The sequence below is a fragment of the Mesocricetus auratus genome, unplaced genomic scaffold (assembly GCF_017639785.1).
Source record: "Mesocricetus auratus isolate SY011 unplaced genomic scaffold, BCM_Maur_2.0 Super-Scaffold_100011, whole genome shotgun sequence".
In the NCBI taxonomy this organism is placed as follows: Eukaryota; Metazoa; Chordata; class Mammalia; order Rodentia; family Cricetidae; genus Mesocricetus; species Mesocricetus auratus.
In genome coordinates this window covers 72,934,511-72,958,453 of record NW_024429195.1, presented here as the reverse complement: position 1 = coordinate 72,958,453, position 23,943 = coordinate 72,934,511, and the positions used below count along the sequence as shown (strand labels likewise).

Sequence of the window (23,943 nt, the reverse complement as noted above, 5' to 3'; positions counted from 1 at the left end):
GGCAACAGAATCCTCCCTTAAGTGCTTCCTCTCTTCTTTCTGATACATCATTGTTTCCCCCACAGTCTGCTTCTCCCTGACCATAAACATCACAACCCTCCCGTGCTCCAGCATCTTCGCAGTGCTCCAGCAGTCCTCCAGTGCTCCAGCAGCCCTCCCGTGCTCCAGCAGCCCCGCAGTGCTCCAGCAGCCCTCCCGTGCTCCAGCATCTTCGCAGTGCTCCAGCAGCCCTCCCGTGCTCCAGCAGCCCCGCAGTGCTCCAGCAGCCCTCCCGTGCTCCAGCATCTTCGCAGTGCTCCAGCAGCCCTCCCGTGCTCCAGCAGCCCCGCAGTGCTCCAGCAGCCCTCCCATGCTCCAGCAGCCCCACAGTGCTCCAGCAGCCCTCCCGTGCTCCAGCAGCCCCGCAGTGCTCCAGCAGCCCCGCAGTGCTCCAGCATCTTCGCAGTGCTCCAGCAGCCCTCCCGTGCTCCAGCAGCCCTCCCGTGCTCCAGCAGCCCTGCAGTGCTCCAGCAGCCCTCCCGTGCTCCAGCAGTCCTCCCGTGCTCCAGCAGCCCTCCCGTGCTCCAGCAGCCCCGCAGTGCTCTGGCAGCCCAGCCCTCCCGTGCTCCAGCAGCCCTGCAGTGCTCCAGCAGCCCTCCCGTGCTCCAGCAGCCCTGCAGTGCTCCAGCAGCCCTCCCGTGCTCCAGCATCTTCGCAGTGCTCCAGCAGCCCCGCAGTGCTCCAGCAGACCTCCCGTGCTCCAGCATCTTCGCAGTGCTCCAGCAGTCCCCCAGTGCTCCAGCAGCCCCGCAGTGCTCCGGCAGCCCAGCCCTCCCGTGCTCTGCTCTTGTACACCTGTCTTTAGTTTGCACTCCCTCCTGCTCTGACCTCAAGGCTTCTATAAGTACCGTCAGAATACAGCCAAGCACAAAATTCTATGACCAGCTTGGGCATCTCCCATCAGCTCGTGACCCAGGCTTGCTAAACAAGTATGCACTACCTACATGCAGCTCTTAATCACCGCCACTGTCCCCAGCCACCCATGATTAGGCTCCTGCTGCCCAGAGCTCTCCACAGACACACAGAGAAGCTGCATAAATGGAATGGATCTAAAAAAACTACAGCAACCGTACAATGCTGGCCGTGATCAGTTAATTTCTTAAAGTCTACTCTTGCGCTTGTGACGAGAAGAAACGGCTCCTACCCACTTACAATTATTCATGAGAATTTTCTTGGCCTGCTTCTTTTGTCTGCCAAGGACTCTGAGGGAAAGAGCCCGGCGAGGAGGTGCAGCAGAGAAGGGCGGCTGCTCATCTTACGGCAGCTCGGATTGTGACTTCCTCCGCGAACTCTTAATTCATGCCATCTCCATGTTTCCAGTTTGTTTCCTGAGCCTCTCCCTAACATCACAGCCACCCCTTCTCCATTCATGCCTCCTGCTCCCCCGATTAGCTTTCTAATTCACTTCTCCATCTCCGCTCTTCCCCCAGCTGCCCCTTTGCTCTGCCCTCAGCCTCTCCACCTGCACTGCTGTTCTGGTTGTTGTTTTTGAATGTGTGTCCACCTTTTAAAACTGAAAGCACCAATCTTACAGCCACGGTTCTGTGGCTTGTTTTCCCCCCCTCTCATTCCTGCCTGAGCTGCAGCAGCAGAGAAGGCTCTTTCCTCCTTGCTTCTATAGCGAGAGCTGGAGTACTGGGTTACCATGGCAACAGTGAATCCAACCAGGCTGGTCCCAGCGATGCTAAGAACTGCCATGGAGAGGAAGCCGCTACAAGTCGCCCCTGAGCCTAGATGGGTCGTGTACATCGTAATTCAAGACCAGGCTGGGCAGATTCTGCCTGGAGACTGAGATTGTACATCAGGCCCACGGCTATATGGCGTGCAAGGAGACAATGCCATCAATAACAAGGCTTCCACAGAGCCAGCAGAATACACGGCATGGTGAGGGTTCATTTGAAATTTTTCAAACATCCCTATTCTTTCATCTTCTCTAAGGGAGAACCTTTTGGCTCGCTCTGAAGTCTTGATGAACTTAGCCGGAAGTAAAAAGCAAATCCACCTACACTAGCCTCTCCCTTCTCGTGTCACATTCCTGTCCCCCCTCGCCCCCAGACTGGGTGGCCCTGAGAGGCCTGGGTTAAATGACTGGATGTCACTGACATGGCAAAGACAATCCTTAAGAATGAATAACGGTTACACCATGTATTTCAGTCCTGGAGAGCTCTGCTTCCCCGCAGCATGGGAATGGATCATTAAAGTAGGGCAACAAGTGTTCAGCTGCATGACACTTTCTGGAAACTGTGAGGTGGTGAGAAAGAATTCAGGAAATACCTTTGTAGCGGGAGGCACCAGCCGCAGTGGGGGTCTGCTGCTGCTAAGCACTCGGAACAGGATTTACGTTTACTGCAGTTTGCAACACGAATTCTTCTCACCTGAAAATAAAGAGGACATCAGTTCAGACGGAAGCAGAAGCAGCACTGGGAGGCACCTACAACACCTTATCTGATGAAGGGCCACATGGAGTCCTTAATGAACTTGAGCCCCGAATGTCTCCATAGTGGCATCCAAAGGCAGGTCTCAAGTTCTAGGACAGGATGCAGTGTGCGAGAACCACCTGGGAAGCTTTGCACAGTACAGAAGGCCACCCCTATTCAACCCAGTGGCTCCTGAGCCCACAAATCCAACCAAGAGCACACCAAAAACATCTGAAAAAAACATGGTGTCTATACTTGTGCGGTGCATGGTCATTCCCTCATTCCCTAAACAGCACGGTAGAATGATTTCTCTAGTGTTAGCACTGTATTGTGTCATAGGCAGGCATCATAGCTAATCTAAAGATAACTTAATGTTTATGGGAGAATGTGTAAGGCTACATGCAAATATTTGAGAGATGCCAGCATCCACAGATTTTGGTTGGTATCCCAAGGGCTTTGTGGAAATAATCCCTAGAAGATAAGAGACAATTATATCCCCAGACCCCCCCCCCACCGTGGGCTGAGACTCTTTCTGTGAGTCTGGGGTGTGGTCTTGGAGACTGTGCTACTAAGAACCTACCACAGTCAAGTTTCTGATCTGTGGATAATTATTCCCACAGGGATCATGGAGCCAGGTCACCTGATTTTCATACGGGGACAGTCAGTATAGTCAGTGGCACCATGGGAAACGAGTACCAGGTAAAGCAGTTGGTCAGCATACGTTTGGCAGGGGATGCAGAGATGAAGTGGTATTAGGGCACCTCCATCTCTTCAGCTCCTGGCTCGATGACTCACACCCATCCCATTGGGGTTGCGATAAAAGCAGCAGGAGGAGACAGGGCTGAGGGTGTAGCTTAATAGTTACATACTTGTCTAGCATACTCAAGGTGCTGGGTTCAATTCCCAGCACTTTAGAAAAGGAAAAAAATTAAAACAAGCAAAAAGAGATGGAGAGGGGGATTAAAATCATCCCCTGTCCTAGGATCATTCCCATTCATCAGTCAACAGTGCAGGGCAGATCCAGACAGCAAGTGGAGGCAGTGCCCGAGTGTTGCTTGGCACATTCTCTGAAGGCACAGCAGGTAGTGAGAAAACTTGTGGAACTCATTATCCCAGGAAGCTGTGCATGCTGGAAGTACAAATAGGGAAATAGAGAGTTCTAGAAGGAGTTTGTGGTGAAAACGGGCCATGTTCCAAGGAGGAGCCTTCAGTTGTAGGTTGACTTCATGCAGGACCACTGTGCTCTCTCGTTTCACAGCCCTCTGTGCTGCTGACAGACACAGCCGGCAGACCACAAGTCTGAGCCAGAATTAACCAGAAGGTGGATATTTATTTCCTTGTAGCTCACAAAACATCTTTTTTAATTCTAAGGGATTTTATTAAGTGTCACATAATCTCTCTAACCTTGTTTCGTCGCCTGTAAAAAAAAAACGGCACTAGTACAAACGACTTTGAGGGGTTATTACAAGCATAGTCTGAAGCATACTAAATAATTTGTGTCCTGAGTACTAGCTACTGCTATTATGGGAGAAAATGCTGCCATGGTCCAGCTAACATGCACCCCTAGGCTGAAAGAGTAACTTTCCTTAACACAGGCTTGTGTGAGCCTTTGATTGTATCCAGCACCATGATTCTGTAGAGACATAAAAATAACAATGGATCATAGAACCCCTCTCACTGAGAACCTTCAATCTAGAATACTCTTCAAGAATGACCACTTAGTGTATTCAAGTACAAACATGAATCTGTGTAAAAGATAAGATACTACAACAATTACGTTAGACTTACTTTCTAATTAATACACTATGGAACTATTCCTCATCAATACATATCTCTGCATAGGTTTTGTTTAATGGTCACATGTTGATAACATTTTATAGATTTCTCATGGCTTTTAAAATTAATAATACCTTTCTAGGGTTAGGAAGGAAATTCTTTGTATTTGGTCTCTCTGGTAATCATACTTGCACAGCCACAGTCAACTAGCAGGGTTTTTGTTTTAGTTTTTTTTCGGAGACAGGGTCTCACTATCTAGCCCAGGTTTTAATTTGTCATCCTCCTGCCTCTGCCTCCTACTTACTATGAGTCCAAGGGTGCTCTACTATGGTTGGCTAAGCAATAGAACCTCTTACAATAATGCCAAAGTGAAAATATAGAGACAATAAATTTTGACACTCCTTTGAGGACTGTCCCTAAGGTCTTCAGACTTAAGTGACTACGGATTGGAGGTCTTTATTTTCTAGGAAGTGAACATCTGTGAACTACTGGTCCATTCACAGTGGTCTTCAGCTTACAGCACTGGGTTTTAGAGTTCTGCAAGTGTCTTTGTGGGTATTGATGGGAATTTATGAGCTACCTGCAATATTTCAAAAAGCAAAATGGAAAAACATGCACAGATTAAGCCAGACTTCCAGTGTCTTTGCTTTGGGAGCTTGGAATTTTATCAGCTCTGCATGGCAGCACAGGCAGTACTCTGGCTGGCAGCTTTGAGATGTCCTTGATAAATAAAGCTTGGGAATGGGAGTGGTTACTTAATAAACACAGTTTGTTGAATAGACAAAAGTCTTAGAAATATGAGATCCCGGGGAAGAGACATAACAGTGCTTGAATGTCTAAGCAAGCCTGCATAGAAGGTGAAGAAGGCTGTGGGAGATTCAGAGGTGACCATTGAAATGTGATCATTGGATATAACTGGCTTTTCAAACTGCAAAGAGCAATATGGCCTTTCTAAGAATACTTGATACTGTCGCCCCTACCCTGTGACTCAAAAAGCACATGTAGAACTGTCATTGCTCTCCTCCTGAGAATGGCTGAAAGAGAAAAAAATGAGAAATGGCAGGGAGGGTAAGGGCACCTGGGACATCCTTTACATAATTATCTAAGCCTCATTTACCTTCTTCATACTTAGTGTGTTCAAAGAGTCATTGGTCAAAACTACCAGGCCAGGATATTCTGTCTTTCACAAGTTTGGAATTTGATGTCATTTTGCATGGGTTTCAGAATTAGAGCTGAGTTTGAGTTCTAGCTCTCTCAAAGATACACAAGACATATATGTATATAGGTATTATATAATTGATACATACATTATATATGTATGCATACACACATTATTATAAGTGCATATATGCATTACATGTGTATACATACCCACATCGTGTCTGTATATACATGCATATACATACCTTTTATGTACATATATGCAAACATATATATATACACATGCACAAACATATACATATACATGCATATATATATGTATATATATATATCTTCTGGAACTACTTAACCTTTCTAAGTCTTAAACTTTTCATATATAAATTGAGTAATACTTTCATTAACACATTTCATTAATATTCTTTACATGTGTATGTGCATACAACAGTCAGTGCATATACAGAGAAACCATACAAAGAATGATGATGACTCACATATTGTAAGAGTCAATTTAAAAAATTGTTTCCTTTTCTTAAAGATAGAGATGTTGAAAGGTATTGTTTTTATTTCAGTAAGCAGAATCAAGAAAAACTAAGACATCTGGATAAATTGAGAGAGTGTGTGTATAGAGAGGTGAGTGACATAGATTTCTTGGCTCATGAATGTGTATGAGACCGTGGCCTGATACTAACCCCAAGTTCCAAAGCCAGTCCCATTGGGCATACTCATAAATGCATCTAACCATTCAGTGCCCACACAATAAATGTGTAAATTCAGTTACTTTGCTGATTATGTGCCCATTTGCAAGCACACTCCCCACCTCTGAAAAATCTGGCACTGGAAATATAGCCAATAATAAAATTGTCTACATGGGTAATATTTCTTGCTTAGTTACTGGTGACAGTCAGTACGAATTTTAATTCCATGCCCATGACCCACTGGAGGCCTCCTCAAAGCCTGCAGCGGTGTTTCAACCTGGTGACTCAAAGTAAAAGCTTTGCCACCAGACGGTGACATCCATGAAATAAGTCCTGTTCATATGTCAGAAGCAATGACTAGCATCTTTACCTACCTCTTTCCCAGCTGTTAGGTAAATGTAGATATCCTTCATGGGGTGAGGAACAAGCTTGTAAAACACAGGCGTTTCTTCTTTAATTTCATAGATGACCTCTGGACAATTTGAAGTAAAATTCTCACCAAGAACAACCTTTCATTTTTCAAAAAAAGAAAGAAAGAAAAGAAGAAGAAATATAATGTCTATTAAGTATTCCAAATGCCAGGATAATAAGAGCCGTAGTTTAACCCTAAAGTCACATTCTTTCCTATTCATGCACCATCTACAAGCACACCCCATTCTGAAAAACCCACCACTGGAACTACAGCCAATCATAAAATTGTCTAGCTGGGCAGTGGTGGTGCACACCTTTAATTCTAGCACTGGGAAGGCAGAGGCAGTGCACCTCTGTGGCTCCGAGGCTAGCTTGGTCTACAGAGAGAGAGAGTTCCAGGACAGCCAGGGCACTTAGAGAAAGCCAGTATATGTGAACTCTATAAGTATAACTAGGTGAGAGAATATATTCCCTTATCCTCTCATGACTCCATCTTTGTATAGTGTATTTGTTTGGGCAGGAGACAAAGTCACCAGAAACTCACTGACAGCCACACTTCAATTCTGGGGCAGTGTTCTCACATGTGAAAGAGAGCTTGTTTCGATAACTTCCGACCAGACCTGACTCTACCAGAAACACAGGTAACAGCTTCCCTAGCGCCATGCCAAGAGTGACCTTGAAACCAAGGCACTGTCTCCTTAACATATATTTGAAGGGTTTCTCTGGCTCCTCTGTGGTTCTTCAGAGTCATGCACTTTAAAGTAACCCTGACAAGTTCACTGGGACAGACAAGCATGTATGTGTTTACATATAAAATAGAAGCAGGTGTGAATCAGTATTCTGTAGTCTGGCAATTAGACACCTGAGTGTCACTCATCTTCAGTCAACAAACATTTACTGATCGCCTATATACTCTTTGGGGTTTAGAAAAATAGCAGTGAACACAATGGGTTATGGGGAAGAGTAGATCAGGGAAAGAAATCCTCCCTCATGGAACACACACTGCATGGGGGGTGCATTGCTTGGGGTGGGGGGTAGATGGTAGCCTCATCCATAAACTTGGACTAATAATCATTGCATACAGTTGAATGTGGTCAGTAAAATAAGAGGAGAAGGAGAATGCAGGCTGGTGGCAGTTTTTTTCCCAAGGAGAGTGACACCAATTCAGAAACCTATGACACTCATTTAGGTTCCGGATGAAACATGTCTGTTGTCTTAATTTACTCATTTTATGTGTGTGGGTCTTTTATCTGCATGGATGTCTGGGCACCATATGTATGCCTTGAGCTCACAGAAGCCAGAAGTGGGCACTGGATCCCTTGAAACTAGAGTTACAGATAGTTGTTAGCCACCATGTGGGTACTGGGAATTGAACCCAGGTCCTCCGGAAGAGCAACCAGTGCTCTTAACTGCTGAGCCATCTCTACAGCTCCAAGCATGTTTGTTGGGGTTTTTCTGTGTTTTATTTAAGAGGATCAGTCAGCAAAGAGTCCCGAAAGTAGGAGGAGGCCAGTGTGGTCTGAGCAGAGGGTAGTGAAGTAATGTCACAAAGGGAGGGCACAGGTTCTTCAGCCTGCAGAGATCCCGCCTTTCACTCTGCAGGGAGAGAAGAAGCCATTGAGGACTAGGAACAGAAAGGTGACAAAGCAATGAGGTAGGCCCCATGTGTGCTGAAGGTCAGATGAGCTACTACCATCACTTTGGAGACTTGGAATGGGGACCTGGGTAAGACCTGGCTTTGCCATTAAATGGATGACTTTGCACTAATATATTATTTAACCTTCAAGACTACCATCTCCTTGTCTATAAACTGGGACCAATAATGCCTTACTTTGTAGGTTAGGTTAAGAGCCAAATAAAAATCATGAGATACTTAACATGTAATCGGTACCCAATGCATGATAGCCTTTGGCTAGATTGCAAGTTTCCTCTGGGTAGGGAGCATGTTCTAATCATCCACACATCTGTTTATCCACCCAGTTCAGTACTTTAAGAAGTTCTGGCAGAAACTTTCTTAGAAGACATCAGACATATCACCTAAATTCACAATTTTATTAAAAAGTTTTTCATCATTTTTCTTCGTGTGGGGTACAGGGTAAGGGTGTGGACAACTTGTAGGAGATGGTTCTTTCCTTCCATTACGTAGGTCCCAGGCATTGAACTCAAGCTGTCAAGCTTAGCAACAAGCTCTCTTACCTCCTGAGCCACCTCATAGGCCCAATGCTCACATTTCCACCATGATGGACATTAGTTATGTAGCATATGTGTCTTGAAAAGAAAAACAATAACACCTAAGATTCTTTTGGGGCAAAGCTACACTCATGTATCCACTGAACAGTGGCATGTCTATCCCAGCACACCCCTTGGCATCTGCTGATTCATCACCAACTCTTTATCAACTGGTTACAGGGAGAAGCTTCCTGCACCCATCAACTCTTGGTACTGTTTCTGGGTCCCCAGGGGATTTGGTGTGACTAATCACTGGACCACTCAGCAAATGTGGCAGCAGCTCAGGAAAAGTCAGTCTCACTACCCAAATATATTAAATATGACTTTTAAAAATCCCCTTTTAAAATAGCAGCAGTTAAGTTTCAGAGACGTGGGAAAGAGCTGTGGCTCATTTGAAAGTGACTCTAGAGCTGTGCTTTGCAAGATGGTAGCCACTAACCACATAGGGCTGTTTAAATTTAACTGAACGAGCCAGACGGTGGTGGCACACGCCTTTAATCCCAGCACTCGGGAGGCAGAGGCAGGCGGATCTCTGTGTGTGAGTTCGAGGCCAGCCTGGTCTACAGAGCTACACAGAGAAACCCTGTCTCGAAAAACAAAACAAAACAAAAAATTCAATTCCAAGTTCAATTTCTCACTCATTCTAGCCGTATTTCAAATACTCAGCATTGGCAGGTGCAGGTGTGAAATACTTCCATGGCGTAGAAAGTTCTCCTGAACAAGGCTGCCCTACAGAAAAGAGTTAAGTGGCTGGAACCAAGAGGGTGGACAGGCACCGAGCGCGTGAGCAGTAAGCTTGCCAGGACTTGCCTAAGTCATAACTAACTCATAAGCTACACTGTGGTTGAGCTCAGAATTTAAACAGCTGCCATGGTTCCGGAAAGGGTGATTTAGAAGGGAAGAGAGGAGGCTCGATAAACAACAACAAAAAGAGGGACAGAAAGATGCCAGAGTAAGCCCCAAGCGAGATGGCTGCCTCAGTCCTGCTTCAGGAAGACATCCCTTTAAACACATCCCTCCCTCGGGAAAGCTCCCAATGCCACATTCCAAACACTAACCCTCAACCTGGACCAAATCAGGTCTTCCATGCTAACATCCACATTACTGAGGAAGAAGTCATAGAACAAGCTAAATGACACCAAAGCAAACAGGCAAATCCATAGTGGGAGACACTGTAGGACCCAGAACTTGGCTTTTCAGTAAGCCAGTAGGAGAGAATAAAGAGTGGGGGGGGGAGGGGGCTTTAGGTAAGAGGCAACCAAATGTGTTCCAGACACCAATTTGAACCAAATAGTTTTAAGCGTATTTTTAATCGATTGTGAAATTTCAGCTATATTCAGTAGATAATCCTAAGAATTACAGATAATTTTGTTAACTGTGATAATGACATTATAGTCACAGTTGGGAACATGATAATAATTTCTCAGAGAGGCATAATGAAATACATTGGGGTAAATGTCATAGTATCTGGAATTTGCTTTAAAATAAGAAGAGACACCATCACTCATCTGTGTGTGGTGAGTCGGGAGCTGCACAGCCACTTTTACAGGGTCCTGAGCCATCTACTCCTGCAGCACAGCTGGTGTACACAGGAGGGATGTGCCACCAATCAGTTTACATGACACCCTGAAGATGAGGCACCGGCATCCTTCAGCATTCTCAAGTAGGGCAGGGAAGCCTTTCTTTCTAAAAAAAAAACAATGTCAGCAGGTAAGCTTTGCCAGGGCTTACCAACAATGTCTTAAGCAAGTTCCTTGGCATGGCCTATTCACCATAGATGCGGGGTGTGAACAGGTATGTGTCCAGGATGGAGGAATTAAGACCCATTTGGAAGACAATCTAGCATTAGTCATGAAAATTATGAAGCATGTATTCTTATACCCTGAAGTGTGTGTGTGTGTGTGTGTGTGTGTTGGCATATTCATTGTAGCACCCTGTTATAAGTTCTAAAACTATCTAAATATCAATAATAAGGAATTATGTAAACAATAGAGTTATGTAAACAATACTGTAAAAACAAATTGGGTTAGGTAAACAGTAGTGTAAAAAGTGGGGTACTCTTCAGCCATCAAATAACTAGAAAAGTGCTTTTATTGTTCATACAGTATTTTAACATGTTATAGTAAATATATTCATGTAAATACAACTGTTTCTATATACATATGTATGTTTAGCATGTTATATGTCTGATAAAAATGGGGGAGAGGAAAGGCTATCCCCATTTTGCTTATAGAGATATGTAAGCTCTTGTTAGAAAGCAACGTGTGAATTTTCTTCATTGGTTGCACTGGGAGCCTGGAATGGGAAGTTAGGAATGGATGGTTTGCACTCTGCACCGCTTGGGTTGTTAGTGGTTTTAAACAATGTCCATGTATTATCTTTAGAAAAAAAGGCATGGGAGATCAGGCACAGCGGCACACACCATTAATTCCAGTACTAGTAAGGTAGAGGCCGGAAGATCTCTTTGATCAAAGTTTGAGGCTAGCCTCATCTACATTAGGGAGTTCCAGGACTACAAAGTGAGATTCTGTTTCAAAAATAATAAATAAATGGGCTTAAAATGTAAAAAATTTTGAAGGTGAGTGCATCAAACTGCTTTTCTTTTGACCAGATTACGCAAACAATGACCTCCACACGCTGGAGAGATACAACGGAAGTTTTCATTTTTATTCCTAAGGTCCCAAATGCACCACACCAAGACATCTGCTTGTGCGGTCCTCATCTCATCTCTCAGCAATTAGCTCCGGTTTCTCCTGACATCTCCCAGCCCACCCAGACTAGGAGCACAAGGGACAGCATTGGGGACTTTCAATTGCAGACTGCATGAGGATATCCACACAGAGAAAAAAGCCATGGAGATGAGAGCAGGGGAGGCATTCCTCCTTGGCCCAGTTTGGCTGGGCAGCTTTGGAAAAAGAACAGGATCAGAGGAGCAGTGCAGGAAGGAACCATGAGTCACAGCAACCCAAAATGGGTGGAATTTTGCATAAGAGAAACCTCATCCAATTCACACAACTCACTGCTAGGGCACGCTGCGGAGTTTTATTTATTGCTTCCAGCATATGACCTTAATATAGATGTAATGTGAAGTCACTCCATGCCTCCTCCGTGCATGTTGCTACATTCTCCTCATCATCCAGCCTCACCTCCTCTGAGGAGCTCTCCTGGACTGCCTGCCTCTCCACTGTGCCAACCGCCTGTCTCTCTCCATACCTCTTGTGTTCTTCTTAGCACTTAATTACTCTCTGACACGATGTTATCATTGGATAATTAATTTACTTGTTTTCTGCCTTTGCTCCCCACACACGCACACACACTCAGCAGGCTTCTTTCTTTGGCTTGCCTTTGGACTTGTTGTTTTGAGATAGGTGTCTCACTGTGGAACCTGGCTGTCCTGGAACTCACCATGTAGGGAAGGCTGACCTCCAACTCACAGAGACCCTCCTGCTTCTGCCTCCTCAGTGCTGGGATTAGGACACACAGCTCTTTCAAATCACCTTTGTACCCAATTAAGCAGAACAGTGCCTAGTATAGAAAAGGTTTCAGCGAAATCTTTATTAAACGAAATGCAACTCTATTAGCATTTGAGTTTTTATAAGGCTCATCACACTCTTCCAGCCAAGGCCTGTGTAGAAAGCAACATTCCCTGATGAAGAATCAGCTCATGTCAACACACTGTTTCTCCTGACATCTTCCTGAAGCCTCATGGTAGGCTATTAGCTATCCCTGAGATTTTTTGTTGCATGCAAAAAAAAAAAAAAAAAAACCTTCCAGTCATGCTTCTAAAATTAAACAAGCAGAGATTTCCACACCACACAGTCACAGGACAGTTCCATGCCACATGGTAAAGAAGATGAAGAGAAAGGGGGGGGGAACTAAGCAAAACACTGTTTCTTTGTTTCTTTATGATTGTCATGAGATAGAACAGCCATGTTGACAGAGTTGCTTTCAGCCAAACTTTTTGATTTCTCCTTCTCTGAGGCTGGTCTGTAGAAGAATAAATGAGCCACTTTGTCTTGTTTGTTCTTTCAATAAAATGGTTTTTGAGAAATCTTAAGAAGATGACTCCCTATACACACAAAGTAATTATCTAATGCTATGTAGTGGGCCTTAGTAGTCATGAATAATAAAGATGTAGTGTAAGATAGAGGTGAATATCTTGTGTCCAGGCTACTTATTTCACGATATGTAGTTAGAGAAGTACATGGCCTGTATTCTACATTCTAGACTTGGACATTACTTGAGAGTAACCGTTCCACCTCAAGGAGTCCCCAAACTCACAGGCCGGAAGGTGTGCGATGAAGTGAACTTGAAATAAGCTTTGTATTACGTTCTCCACGGCCAACCACGGAGCCCATTTCCAAGCTTGACACTTCCCGTGGTTTCTACTATGTGGCTCATTACCTTCGCTAGGCCTGCTTCCACCCCCAGAAGCCCTGGGTCTGTCCTGGATTCTTTTTTTTTCTCCTATTTTTACATTCTGTGGGAGTACTGTAATATATTACATTTCAAAACTCTCTCTTACATTCACTTGACAACCTTAATAGCCAGAAGTCAAGCGAGAGCCTTCAGGAATTTCTAGTTGAATTCTGGAATTGACTTGATTTTACTCCATGGTTTGGAAGAATGAAAAGCCATTTGTACAGTATTGTACAGTACAGTTCAGTATTGACAGTGCTGGTAACCTTGCCAGTCCCGATGAAGCATATGACAAATATTCTTTTGTTGTTATGTGGACAGAGCATGACATAGCTTCCTGTGCTTTTCACCCTTCCTCAGCACCAAGGAAGTTGGGAAACTCTAGTTCTCCTATCAGGGCCATTCAAGCAATGTGAGCACATACTGTTTACTGTTCCTCAAAAGGAGCCCACCGGGGAAAAGCTGGGCTCTACTGGGGGTGCAGAGGTTCCCCCGAGCCACTGGAAGTCCCAAAAAGAGGGGCTCATCCATCAGCTGCCAGAAACTGTCCCCAAATAGGAACAAACTAAAAACCACAGAAACGTAGGCCCTTCTCAGGAAACCTCAAACATGGGTGTCTTGGGATCAGCCCAGACAGCCCAATATCAGACAGAGACGTTCACAACTCATCCCTAGCACTCTGTCAAGCTCCAGAGATTACTGTAAATGCAGTTTTGCTGGGGGATAAAAGCTTGGAGTCTGGGGACAGATCCGTTTCCATCCCAATCACCTTGAACTGACTACCTAGCGTCCTAAAGCCCCGGGATTTCTCCTTGATAAAGTGGGAATGGCCATAGTATTGACTCATACGGATTAAATGAATTAACCCACAGAGACGCCAATTCTGATGGCGGGTGAATAGAAGAGCTCAGAAATGCCAGCTATTATTATTCCTCACCCACTGCCTTCTTATCTTTTATGCTTGTAAGAAAGGTTAATGGGCATGCAGGAAGTTACAAATTTCAAATTTCAGGCATATTCCCCTATTACTTATTGTACCACCCGGAACAGCTCAAAACTCTACCACCCTGCCCTTGAGATAAGGAGACCATTCTACATGCAACAGAGTCAGCCGCAAGGAATCCAAGTCACCTACAGACACTTCCACAGTTGGAGAACGATATGGCATGTGTTCCCAGGATGGCATACCCCATGTGACACATGCCATGTGGATTTCCAAACACTGAGTTCCGAGTCGGCACACTTTCTGCTGATTTCAGTGGGGATGCTGACAACTTAAAAAAAAATCATTGCCTATAATCGCATCCAGAACGGATGCAAAAATGAGGAAATGATGGGAGTGGGCTGGACATGACTTGCTACATGACCACAAAGCACCTGCTGAGAAGTTGGTAGGTAGGACCTTAAAGTCCCACATTTCTTCAGTTTCCCTGCCATTTTTCAAAGGCAGATGGAGGGCAATAAGATGCTAGCAAACCATAAAGTCCCTGGGTTTTTCAAGGCTCATCATTGAAATCTTACCTTTGGAGGTAGTGCCGTCTTTCTGGGGAGGGGGAAGGCAGGAGGGGGCAATCTTTAATTGACCCAGTATCTCGGCTCAAGCTCAAATTTGCGTTCCCATATAATAGAACACGATAGAGCTATTTAAAAATACTGTTTACAAAGGGTTTGCAGCAGCATTTTAATATAAGCCTCTTCCCTCATTAGCTGAAGAAAAGAAGGGTGCAGAACTGGATAGGGTCTGACCTCAACTATGTAAAAAAAGAATCCAAAATGCTGACAGCAGTTGCTGCTACATGACGCAATCAAGGATCATTTTTTCTTTGCCTTCCTCTTATTCCCCAACCCCCCCCGCTACCCTGCAACTCTCTACGTGAGCCTACGGTTCTTTCACAAGCAGGGAAAAATATTTAAATAGCATGAGGTTTAAAATGGCACCAAATTATATTAAAACTCCATGAGGTTTGCAGAGATTTAAGAAGTCAAATTTTCACTGGTAGTGGTAAAAACAGCAACTGGCTGCTGGTGCCCAAGCCAGGCATAGACTGGATGCCTGGAACATGTCAAAATGCCTTCACCCATCACTGCGAAACTGATGAGGCAGGCTGTGGGTGGCCCAAGCCGTCTCTTCCCCTCCTCCCACTGTCTGTGTCGGGCTGGGTTATGTTTTTTGTTTTGTGTGTGTGGGGGGTGTGGGTGTGTGTGTGGTATGCTCATCAGTACCTCCACTCTGTAGCTTAGGAGCCAAGCGTGTGTCTATCCGTGCTCCTCTTCCCTATCAGTCCCGGAGGCAAGTGTGGCGAGAGGAAAGTGAGGTGCTTTTGAAGAGAGGGATCTGGGCATATCTGTTTTTTGGGGGGTCTCCAAGTAATTTCAAGGGCTACATCCAAGAATCTGCACATGGGATACAAGGAGTCTGAAGGGAACCACCATGCTGTCCGTGTGTGTGGCTGGGAGGGAGACAGTAGGCTTTGAACCCTCACAACCTCTTGCTGTGGGAGGGAACTGTCCTGACAGACAGAGTTGGGGGAGCGGTTGATCCTCAAGAAGTAAACACGACTTCAGGTCAGAGGTCCCATCAACCATAGCACCTCAACAGTCCTGGGACTCCCTCCCAACACACCCTCCACTTACTGGGAGCCCCCAGGGGAGGTGTCTAGAGGCTGGGGTACAGGCTGCAAGGCTCCCATAGCTGGGGGATATGAATCCAGCCTCTGAAGTTGCTCCAAGTTCAAATCCCTGCACTGCCTGTTGTAATGTTGGTCAGTCACTCAACAACTCTAGGCCTCCATTCTTCCATCTGTAAAATGGGGTTGGGAGAGAACTAAATCAGCTAGAAGTAGAGGGACTTAACACACAGGAAACACCATAAAAGTGTTAAGTCACAAAATGAAAATATCAATTTTTCCTTGTTAATTGAACCCTATAAATGAGACTACAGATGAGGGGTCTTCAAGTGGTACCCCATATAGATCCTGAGGACCTCGAGACTTAATCTCAACTTCCTCTCCACTAACAGCATGAAGCTGCAGCTTGACCCCCACCCCTTGACTTCCATCAAAACTGAAGCTTGGACAGCTGCACGGGAATGGCTGAATTGAACCCACAGGACAGGGAAGCCAGGCTATCCCATGGGGAACTATTTATAGGCAAGTGTTCCTTCACCTCCAATTCTCCAATGTGACAGTCTGGTAGGCTCAGCTTGGTGAAACAGTGTTCTTGTCAAAACACTTGTCAAAAACATCCCAAATCTGAAGAGATAATTGGTAAGGAGACCCAGGAAGGATGGCTACAAATTTCTTTGGCAGGGTTAATGGGCCTGATTGGCCTGACCAGGTTAGTATGTCCATGGGCATCCCTGGGTAGCAACTGTGCAATGATTGGTGGACATCTACCTCTCCTTTCCCCAGGAAATGAAGCCAGCACAACAGGAAAGATGATCAATGTATATTTAAAAAGAATGTGTATACAAACAAATTCCCTCCCATATGTTACTGGGTTTCCTCCAAAGGAAACAGATTCAATCAAATGCCTACCCAGCACTCGGCACAGTGTCAGGCTGAGGGGATTCATGGCCCCCTTTCCAAGAAGCTTAAAATTAAGTTGGCAGGGCAAATATGAACCACAGAGGCTAGGTATCAAGGCAAGACCTCAACAAGAAATCAAAAGATGATGGTGGTGGTGGGTAGCTCAGGGGACAGGGAAGACAAGAAGCCTCTAGGGGCTTGGACAGCAACAAAGAGAAGGTGGGGTTTGAGTCAAATACAGAGGACTCAGTAAATCACAGGAGAAGAAAAAGGAAAAAATCAGGCTGGGAGTAGGTACGATCACAGTGTAGACACAGGACTACACAGTGGTATGCATACAAGCTGGGTCGTAGGGAGGCTGTGGGTGCCAAGACAGTGTTCCAGGCCATCAGATGAGCAAAGGGTTTTTCTGGCTTGTCTAGTATAATCTCATTTTACAGCTGGAGAAATGGAGGCTAAGAGAGGCTAAATGATCCGCCTAAGGCACAGCTATCTGAAGAGGGACAGCAGCTGGGAAAACAGACCTGCCAGTATTCAATTAAGAATCTGAGCTGAGAGTCAACCGGCTGGCTGCCGAGAGAGGTCAAGCAGTGTCCAGGGTGAACGGCACAGTGCAGTTCCCAGCTATGGCTGTTCCTGGAGGTCACCTGAGACCTGCATGTTTGTTAATGACATGGACAAGAGGACCACTGGATAGTTTCTGATGAGTCCCTTGGTGGTTTCTGAGTTGACTTCCTCTTCCTCTGTGCTATCCCTCCCTCAGGTGAATTAAAAACAAAAATCTCAACTTGACCAGGGATGGTCCATACGGTGGGGGCGAGAACAGTCCTGGGAGATGAAAGCCTGGGGAGTCGCAAGAATGTCAGATCTCTAACCTCTCCTTGGCACATGTAGGCACAAAGGGCAGAAAACAAGCCCGTCTGTGGGTGGTGAGTGGGCCGCAGGGAGGGCACACCTGCTTCTTCTCTTCTTCTTCTTAAGCCTGTAATCGCTCATCTCTTTGAAGTTGTGAGAAATCAGGTACTTTGTACATTTCCAGTGTAAAGAAGACAGAACCAAAAGGTTAAATGTCTCAGGAAGGTGACTCAGGGATGGGGTCCGGGCTAGACCAGCATTCGTCTTACCCAGCAGCTATGAGTAAGTGGGGCTCATTCCCAGAGTGCAGGTGGCTGGTGCCTCATTATAGGCTGAGGTGCTGGAGAAGAGGGACTACATACGGGTCTCTAAAATTCCCCCCAAGCCTTTTCCAGGCAGGGGTCTCTATGGTATTAGCAAAGCAATGTTAGGGGTACAGTCTTATGTAGAGCTCAGGAACATGAGGGAAAATTAGAAACAGGCAGGTACCAAGTGGATCTTATCAAAAGCAGACATCTGAAGAACTGCAGAAAAACCAACCTTAAGTAACTGGCCGTCCCCAGTCCCCAAGAACAAAACAGTCCTGTTCATCACCATGGTGCCATAGACAGATGTCAGGTCAGAATGGATCAACGTAGACGATGCAATTGGCTGGACCTGTTCGGGCCGATCCCCTTCTTTCTGTACAGAAATGAACAAATAAGGGGGAAAATGATCAATTTTTTTTTTTAAAACTAAGTGCTTCTCTTCATACTGATTAAATGCCACTCATGAACTCTTAGGACGTTTGCATTTCTGAATCCCAGATACATCCTCTTCAACAGGATCCTTGGGAACAGCTTTCACTGGCTTCATCTGCCAAATCCCAACTCACCATGCTTGCCCAAGCCAGGGAAAGTGATGTGCATAACTGTGTATTCACATGCACTGATTGCCAGCACTGAGCAAGCCATCCATCCATCCACTTCCGGTACCTGACGCGAGCTCCCCCTTTTGATCTTTAGAGCAGAACTCTACATTATTGTCAGGAGAGAACCCACTTCTGAATTGAGGCTGGACGCTGTACTTTTCTGCATTTTAGCTAGGCATGGGCTTCTGTCACTTGAAAGGCAGACATTTCCCAAGATGCACCTCAGACCATCCTATTGGGTAGCAGGATCCAATCAGTGGGGTCGCAGAGGGGAGGGATTCTGAATGGACAGGGAAGCGCACTGTAAAGCCCAAAGATTCATACAGAGGGCAGAGGGCAGACAGACCTATGGAGGGTGGTAAGGCATAGTGACCCAGCTAATGAGGAACCGAGTAGAACTGGGCTCTCAACTGGCGCTGTCAAAGAGGAAGTGCAAACCCCAACCCTCAACCTAAATGCATTTCAATTGTCTGAGGCTGTGAGCACATGTAATCACATGCTCGCTCCCACTCGTTAATAAACGCCCTCTTTAAACCCGGGACCCTGAGAGTGTCAACCAAAATGTCTTTTCCTTTTTGTTGAAAAAGAATGAAGGGCCCCATACTGCTTCCTGCCTCCAACGACAGGAAGCTGAGTTTGTTCCACAAATCTCTGGAAGATAGGGAGCTGAGAGAGCGCCGTTGCCCACTGCAGCTACTGAACACAGTGTGATAACATGCTTTATCTGCCAGAGCCCGGTTCCCAACTGTACTATGGTTTTCAAAGGCACATTTTAATTCCAGCCAATGAGGGAGCCGGAAAACTTCAGTTAGCATCGCAGTGGCTCTTGAAATGGGACTGTTTGGGGAGTGGAGAGGTGGGCAGGGGGAGTCCGAGACTTATTAACTTCATTATATTATTGCCAACAGTGTTTATGTCTTTCAATTTATGTCTTATTAAATATTCATTCTCTTTAAGCCCACCAAGTTTCATTAACATCTCAACTAAATGGATTCATGGACTAAAATGACTTGGGAAGACTTTAAAGTGCCGCCGATATTTCTTTGTTGGTGTCGTTCTGTGAGTCGTTCTGTGAGCTGAGACAGCTCCCTCCAACACCCCATCACCTTTTTAAGGAAGGAATGCCCTATGGGAGGGAGTAGCTCATTTGCATTAAATGTTCTACAGCCAACTCCCTTGAAGACGACTTTTGGCATGTCCACTAGAGAAGTAGTTTTCCTGTGGAAAGACAGTACATCTCTTGCAACTGGAGAAGGCGGGGAGCTATCCTGTTAAGATTAAGTGAAGGGGAAAAGATCTCTGTGGGCCTGGGGACTGGAACAATAGACCACTGTTTAGATAAGGAAGCCTTGTGATTATGAGTAGAAGAAAAGCTGGATGACCTTTAAGCTAAAAAAAAGAAAGAAAAGAAAAGCCCCACATACACATCACACATCCTGACTTAAATAAAACCAGAACTGACCAAATGTAAGGTCAGTTTACCGTGCGTATTATTTTTTATGAAATATTTGAGTATCACCAGACTAAGTCAGGGAATCGGGCATCATTTCTGAGCTTCCAGAATGTTCTCACACTACTCTTATGTTTCAATAGTGGGCAACACTTCTTGTCATCTCACAACACAAAAAGAGTGAAGGCTGTGGTTATAGATTATCTGTAAGTACCAAATGGAACAGAAGGAACTAAATAACTGTTCCTGTTCCAGTTAGCCATGAACAATGATGTCATGGGAGGCCTTTGCTGGGGGTGGGTGAGACATCCTGCTTGCCAAAGATTGGCCCCAAATCACACAGACTGGTCAGAAAGCTGAACCGGGACAAGGGGAAAATTGTTCCCAGATTACAATCTTCTGTGTTCTAGCATTTTCCTTTGACTTCTGAGTTCTTCTCAGGAGATACAGTTTTCCAAACTAAGCCCTAGAGTGTTAACACAGCTCCGAGGTACAGTCATCCAATTGGTGTCCTCACACTTGAGGGCCTAGTGGGACGAAACACATCACCTGGGACTAGCCTGCCTTTGAACTCAATTCTCACTCACTGGACGACCTGGGTGGCTTTCTCTACTACCTGGCAAGGTCAATGTACCTGACTGGTAGGCTAGTTGTGAAGAATTTATAAGTGATCATACAAGTAATACTACCTATCACACCAGTATTCAGAGTGTGCTATATGACATGCATTTTATCACCTTTCCTGGCAAAGGCCGTATATATAGCACAGTGAACCCAACACCTGTGTTGAGCCTGGGCCCTGTTATTCTCTAGCTAAGTAACTTTAAGCCTGTTATTTCATCCTCTGTATCAGCAGTTCTCAGCGTGTGGGCCACAACCCCTTTGGGATCACATATCAGATATTTGCATTACAATCCATAACAGTAGTTATGAAGCAGCAAGGAAGTAATTTAGGGTTTGGGATCACTACAATATGAAGTACTGTATTAAAGGGTTGCAGTGTTAGGAAGATTGAGAACCACCGCTCTATATCATGGAAGGGTTGATAATGACATTTCTTCTCAACAGTTGTTATAAGGACTAAATGAGTTGGCACACAAGCATCGGTAGATTTTAGTGCCTGTCATACAGGAACACAGGTAAGCTGTGCTTGCTGTCACTATTTGAAAATGCAAACAGTTGCTACCACACACAAGGCAGTTTGTTCCCACCATCTTTGCCAAAAGACCTCAAATTTCCTTCAGATCACAATAACCTGAGCCAGGCAGAAACCACAATTTGTCCAACCAAATGACAATTCCAGTCACCATTGCCAGACACTTGCCCTCCTACCTCATAGAACCGTGGGTGCTCATTTCCAGCGCTAGCCAGAGAGATATAAGGTGCCCATCCCAGCGCTAGCCAGTGAGATATAAGGTACTCATCCCCAGCACTAGCCAGAGAGATGTAAGGTGCCCATCCCAGCACTAGCCAGAGAGATGTAAGGTGCTCATCCCAGCACTAGCCAGAGATCTAAGGCACTCACTGGAAGGGTTCCTGGGAACAGGTAACCTAGAATAGAAAACTCTTAGGGTAAGCCATTGCCTCCGTCTCATTCCTTCCCTTGGAATACAATTACATTATGTATAGAATATATAAATTTTATAGAATATACATCATGTGTAGGAAAAGGAAGACATTTTGCTTCCACCAAACCCAAGATGGAGGGTGAAAACCAGCATGCTGAGATTATCACAGGAGAAAGGAATAGGCCCCAGGTTCCTGGGGACAGAACAGACTAAGTTAACAGAAGCTGTCACGGGCTAAGCCACTGTCAACTGGATTTTCTTAAATCACTTTTTAAAAAACAAGACTGATAACTTGTTGATCAGGCATTGGGCCAGCAGGGAGGTCCTTAGACACAGTAGGAACTTTGTAGCAAACTGTGAGCCTGGGAGAAAATACAAGAGGAGGCTACTGCACTAGAAAACTCTTAAGGGCTTGCCGGACTGAATGGAAATGGACTCTTTTATGCTGGAAACACAGAGATGGACAGGTCCCTGTGAATGGAGAGAGGAACCCTCAGAAGGCCTTTCTTATGTTCGTTTCAACAAACGAAAACAAAAGAAAAGACGGGCCCCAGAGAAACCCCCTCACAAAAGTGAAGTTAATACCTAGGGAGCCAAGCAGAAAAGGGGGAAAATTGTGCAGGCAGCCCCCCGTGTCCAGAAATTGTTCTTACTCTTCTCCCCCTCTGGCCTATTTTCTATTTTGCCCTTCTCTCCCCTTAGGGCATAATTGTTAATGTCGCTCTCAGCCCATTCTGCCTAGTTTATTATGTGTAATTTCTCTTGGAGTCCCAGCCTCTGCTTGTTCGTCTGTGTGTAACAAGGTTAATGCCTTGTAATGATGCTTTTGCCACTTCTGCCTTTCATGAAAAAAAAAATCCAATCTCAATTTAGCTCTAAACCTTGCCTCCCTTTGGGCTTTCTTGGTTCCCTCAGAGTTGCCATTCCACTTCTCCTTCTTGCCATGTCTAACCATAACCACACGCCTACAGTTTGGACCTCGCTGAGGGGACACTTCTCTCAGCCAGAGGAAAAAGCGCTCTTGTCTCAAATGGGTTTAGACAGGAGGATAGAGGTTTGGACCCAACATGCAACCTGGGACCAGGCCGTTGGGAGGGGATGGGACGTGTGACAGTGGCCACGCTCCCACATGTGTGTGCCCACACTCAGGGGTACACAGGCAGTAGCGAGCGTAACCAGGGGAACAGGAATTGCCCTCCATGATGGATACCGTGTTCATTGGCAGTAAGCACTACAGCTGTGTCCCTCACATTGTACATCACACATCTCCTGGGGACGCCAGTCATGATTTCTACACCATGAAAGGCAAAGGCCAGCCTTAGCTTTGCCTCACCCTGTGGCCAATGATGCCACGTCCTCGAGGTACCAGACGAAGTTCTTGTGGTAAGATACACAGGAAATGTCTACAAAGCTGGGCCTCCAGAGTTGGGGACCGAGAGAGAATTGAGGCTTTCACTCAAACCCAGGGTTGAGAAGATTCCTGAACGTTGAATTTTTTTTTCCTTATAAGCCCAAAGGAGAGAGCCAGCAGCTGGTCCTTGTTCATGCTCAGGCTGATAAAATGCCTTCTTGGGCAGCTCCTTTTATAGTCTGTCCCCATGGACTACCCTTGTTTTCAAACAATGTCCCCATCATCTGCAATTTGTTACTCACCAGGGACCCCACTTGCAGTCAGGAAAACTCTGCACCCAAGTTCTGGTCCCTGCTCCACACTAACTTATGGCTCGATTGCAGCAAGTGGGTTTCTGCAGGTTACCACGTTGTGCAATGGACACATCTCTGCCTCATGCCCTGCTTAGTCCCAGTGTTGCCATGAGACTCAAATGACTTCATGTGCATGACAATAGTTAGGAAACCCTCCTCATCAAACAAAAGAAATGGGGGGGGGAAGCCTTTCACTCGAGTTGAAGCCATTCAGGCTGCCCATTTGCCACCTTTTCTTCTGGAATATACAGTATCGACCGGATTTTCACTAAGTTTATAGCACCTGTGGGGCCACCCGAATGGAAACTTTACACAGGGACTCAGACTCATAGGAAAATGCCGAGGTGTACAGGAGGTTGATGCAGTAAGTGGGGAGCTAAGCCAGGTGGTGGTGGCGCATGCCCTTAGCCCCAACACTCTGGGAGGCAGAGGCAGGTGGATCTCCATGAGTTTGAGGCCATCCTGGTCTACAAAGCAAGTGCCAGGACAGCCAGGGCTGTTACACAGAGAAACCCTGTCTTGAAAATCTAAAAACAAAGGGGGTGGGGGTGGAACCGAGGGCAGAGCTGGGTACCCTGTCTCTGGTATAGCTCACCTATAGAACTCACTTGAAAGATTGGTGTACTTCCTATCCGCCGTTCCTGTATCCACCACCTCCTAATCACACCTGATTACAGTTCCCTCTCCAAGACCTTTGTCCTTCCTCCATCCTGCTTTATGTTTCTGGTGCCCCCCCCCCCCCCGCCATCTCAGTCTCTTTCCTTCCCTCTGGCTGATGTCAG

The 23,943-nt window shown here is 45.7% G+C and overlaps 1 protein-coding gene across 1 annotated transcript in view; it reads right to left on the bottom strand.

Moving 5' to 3' along the window:
• Nucleotides 1-23,943, bottom strand: part of Plxnc1 (plexin C1) — a 149,788-nt gene that overhangs the window by 109,138 nt on the left and 16,707 nt on the right. Inside the window, 3 exon segments of the mRNA XM_040755002.1 lie at nucleotides 2,314-2,414; nucleotides 6,463-6,597; nucleotides 18,070-18,210. Of these exon segments, the coding sequence (XP_040610936.1) occupies nucleotides 2,314-2,414; nucleotides 6,463-6,597; nucleotides 18,070-18,210 (377 nt within the window).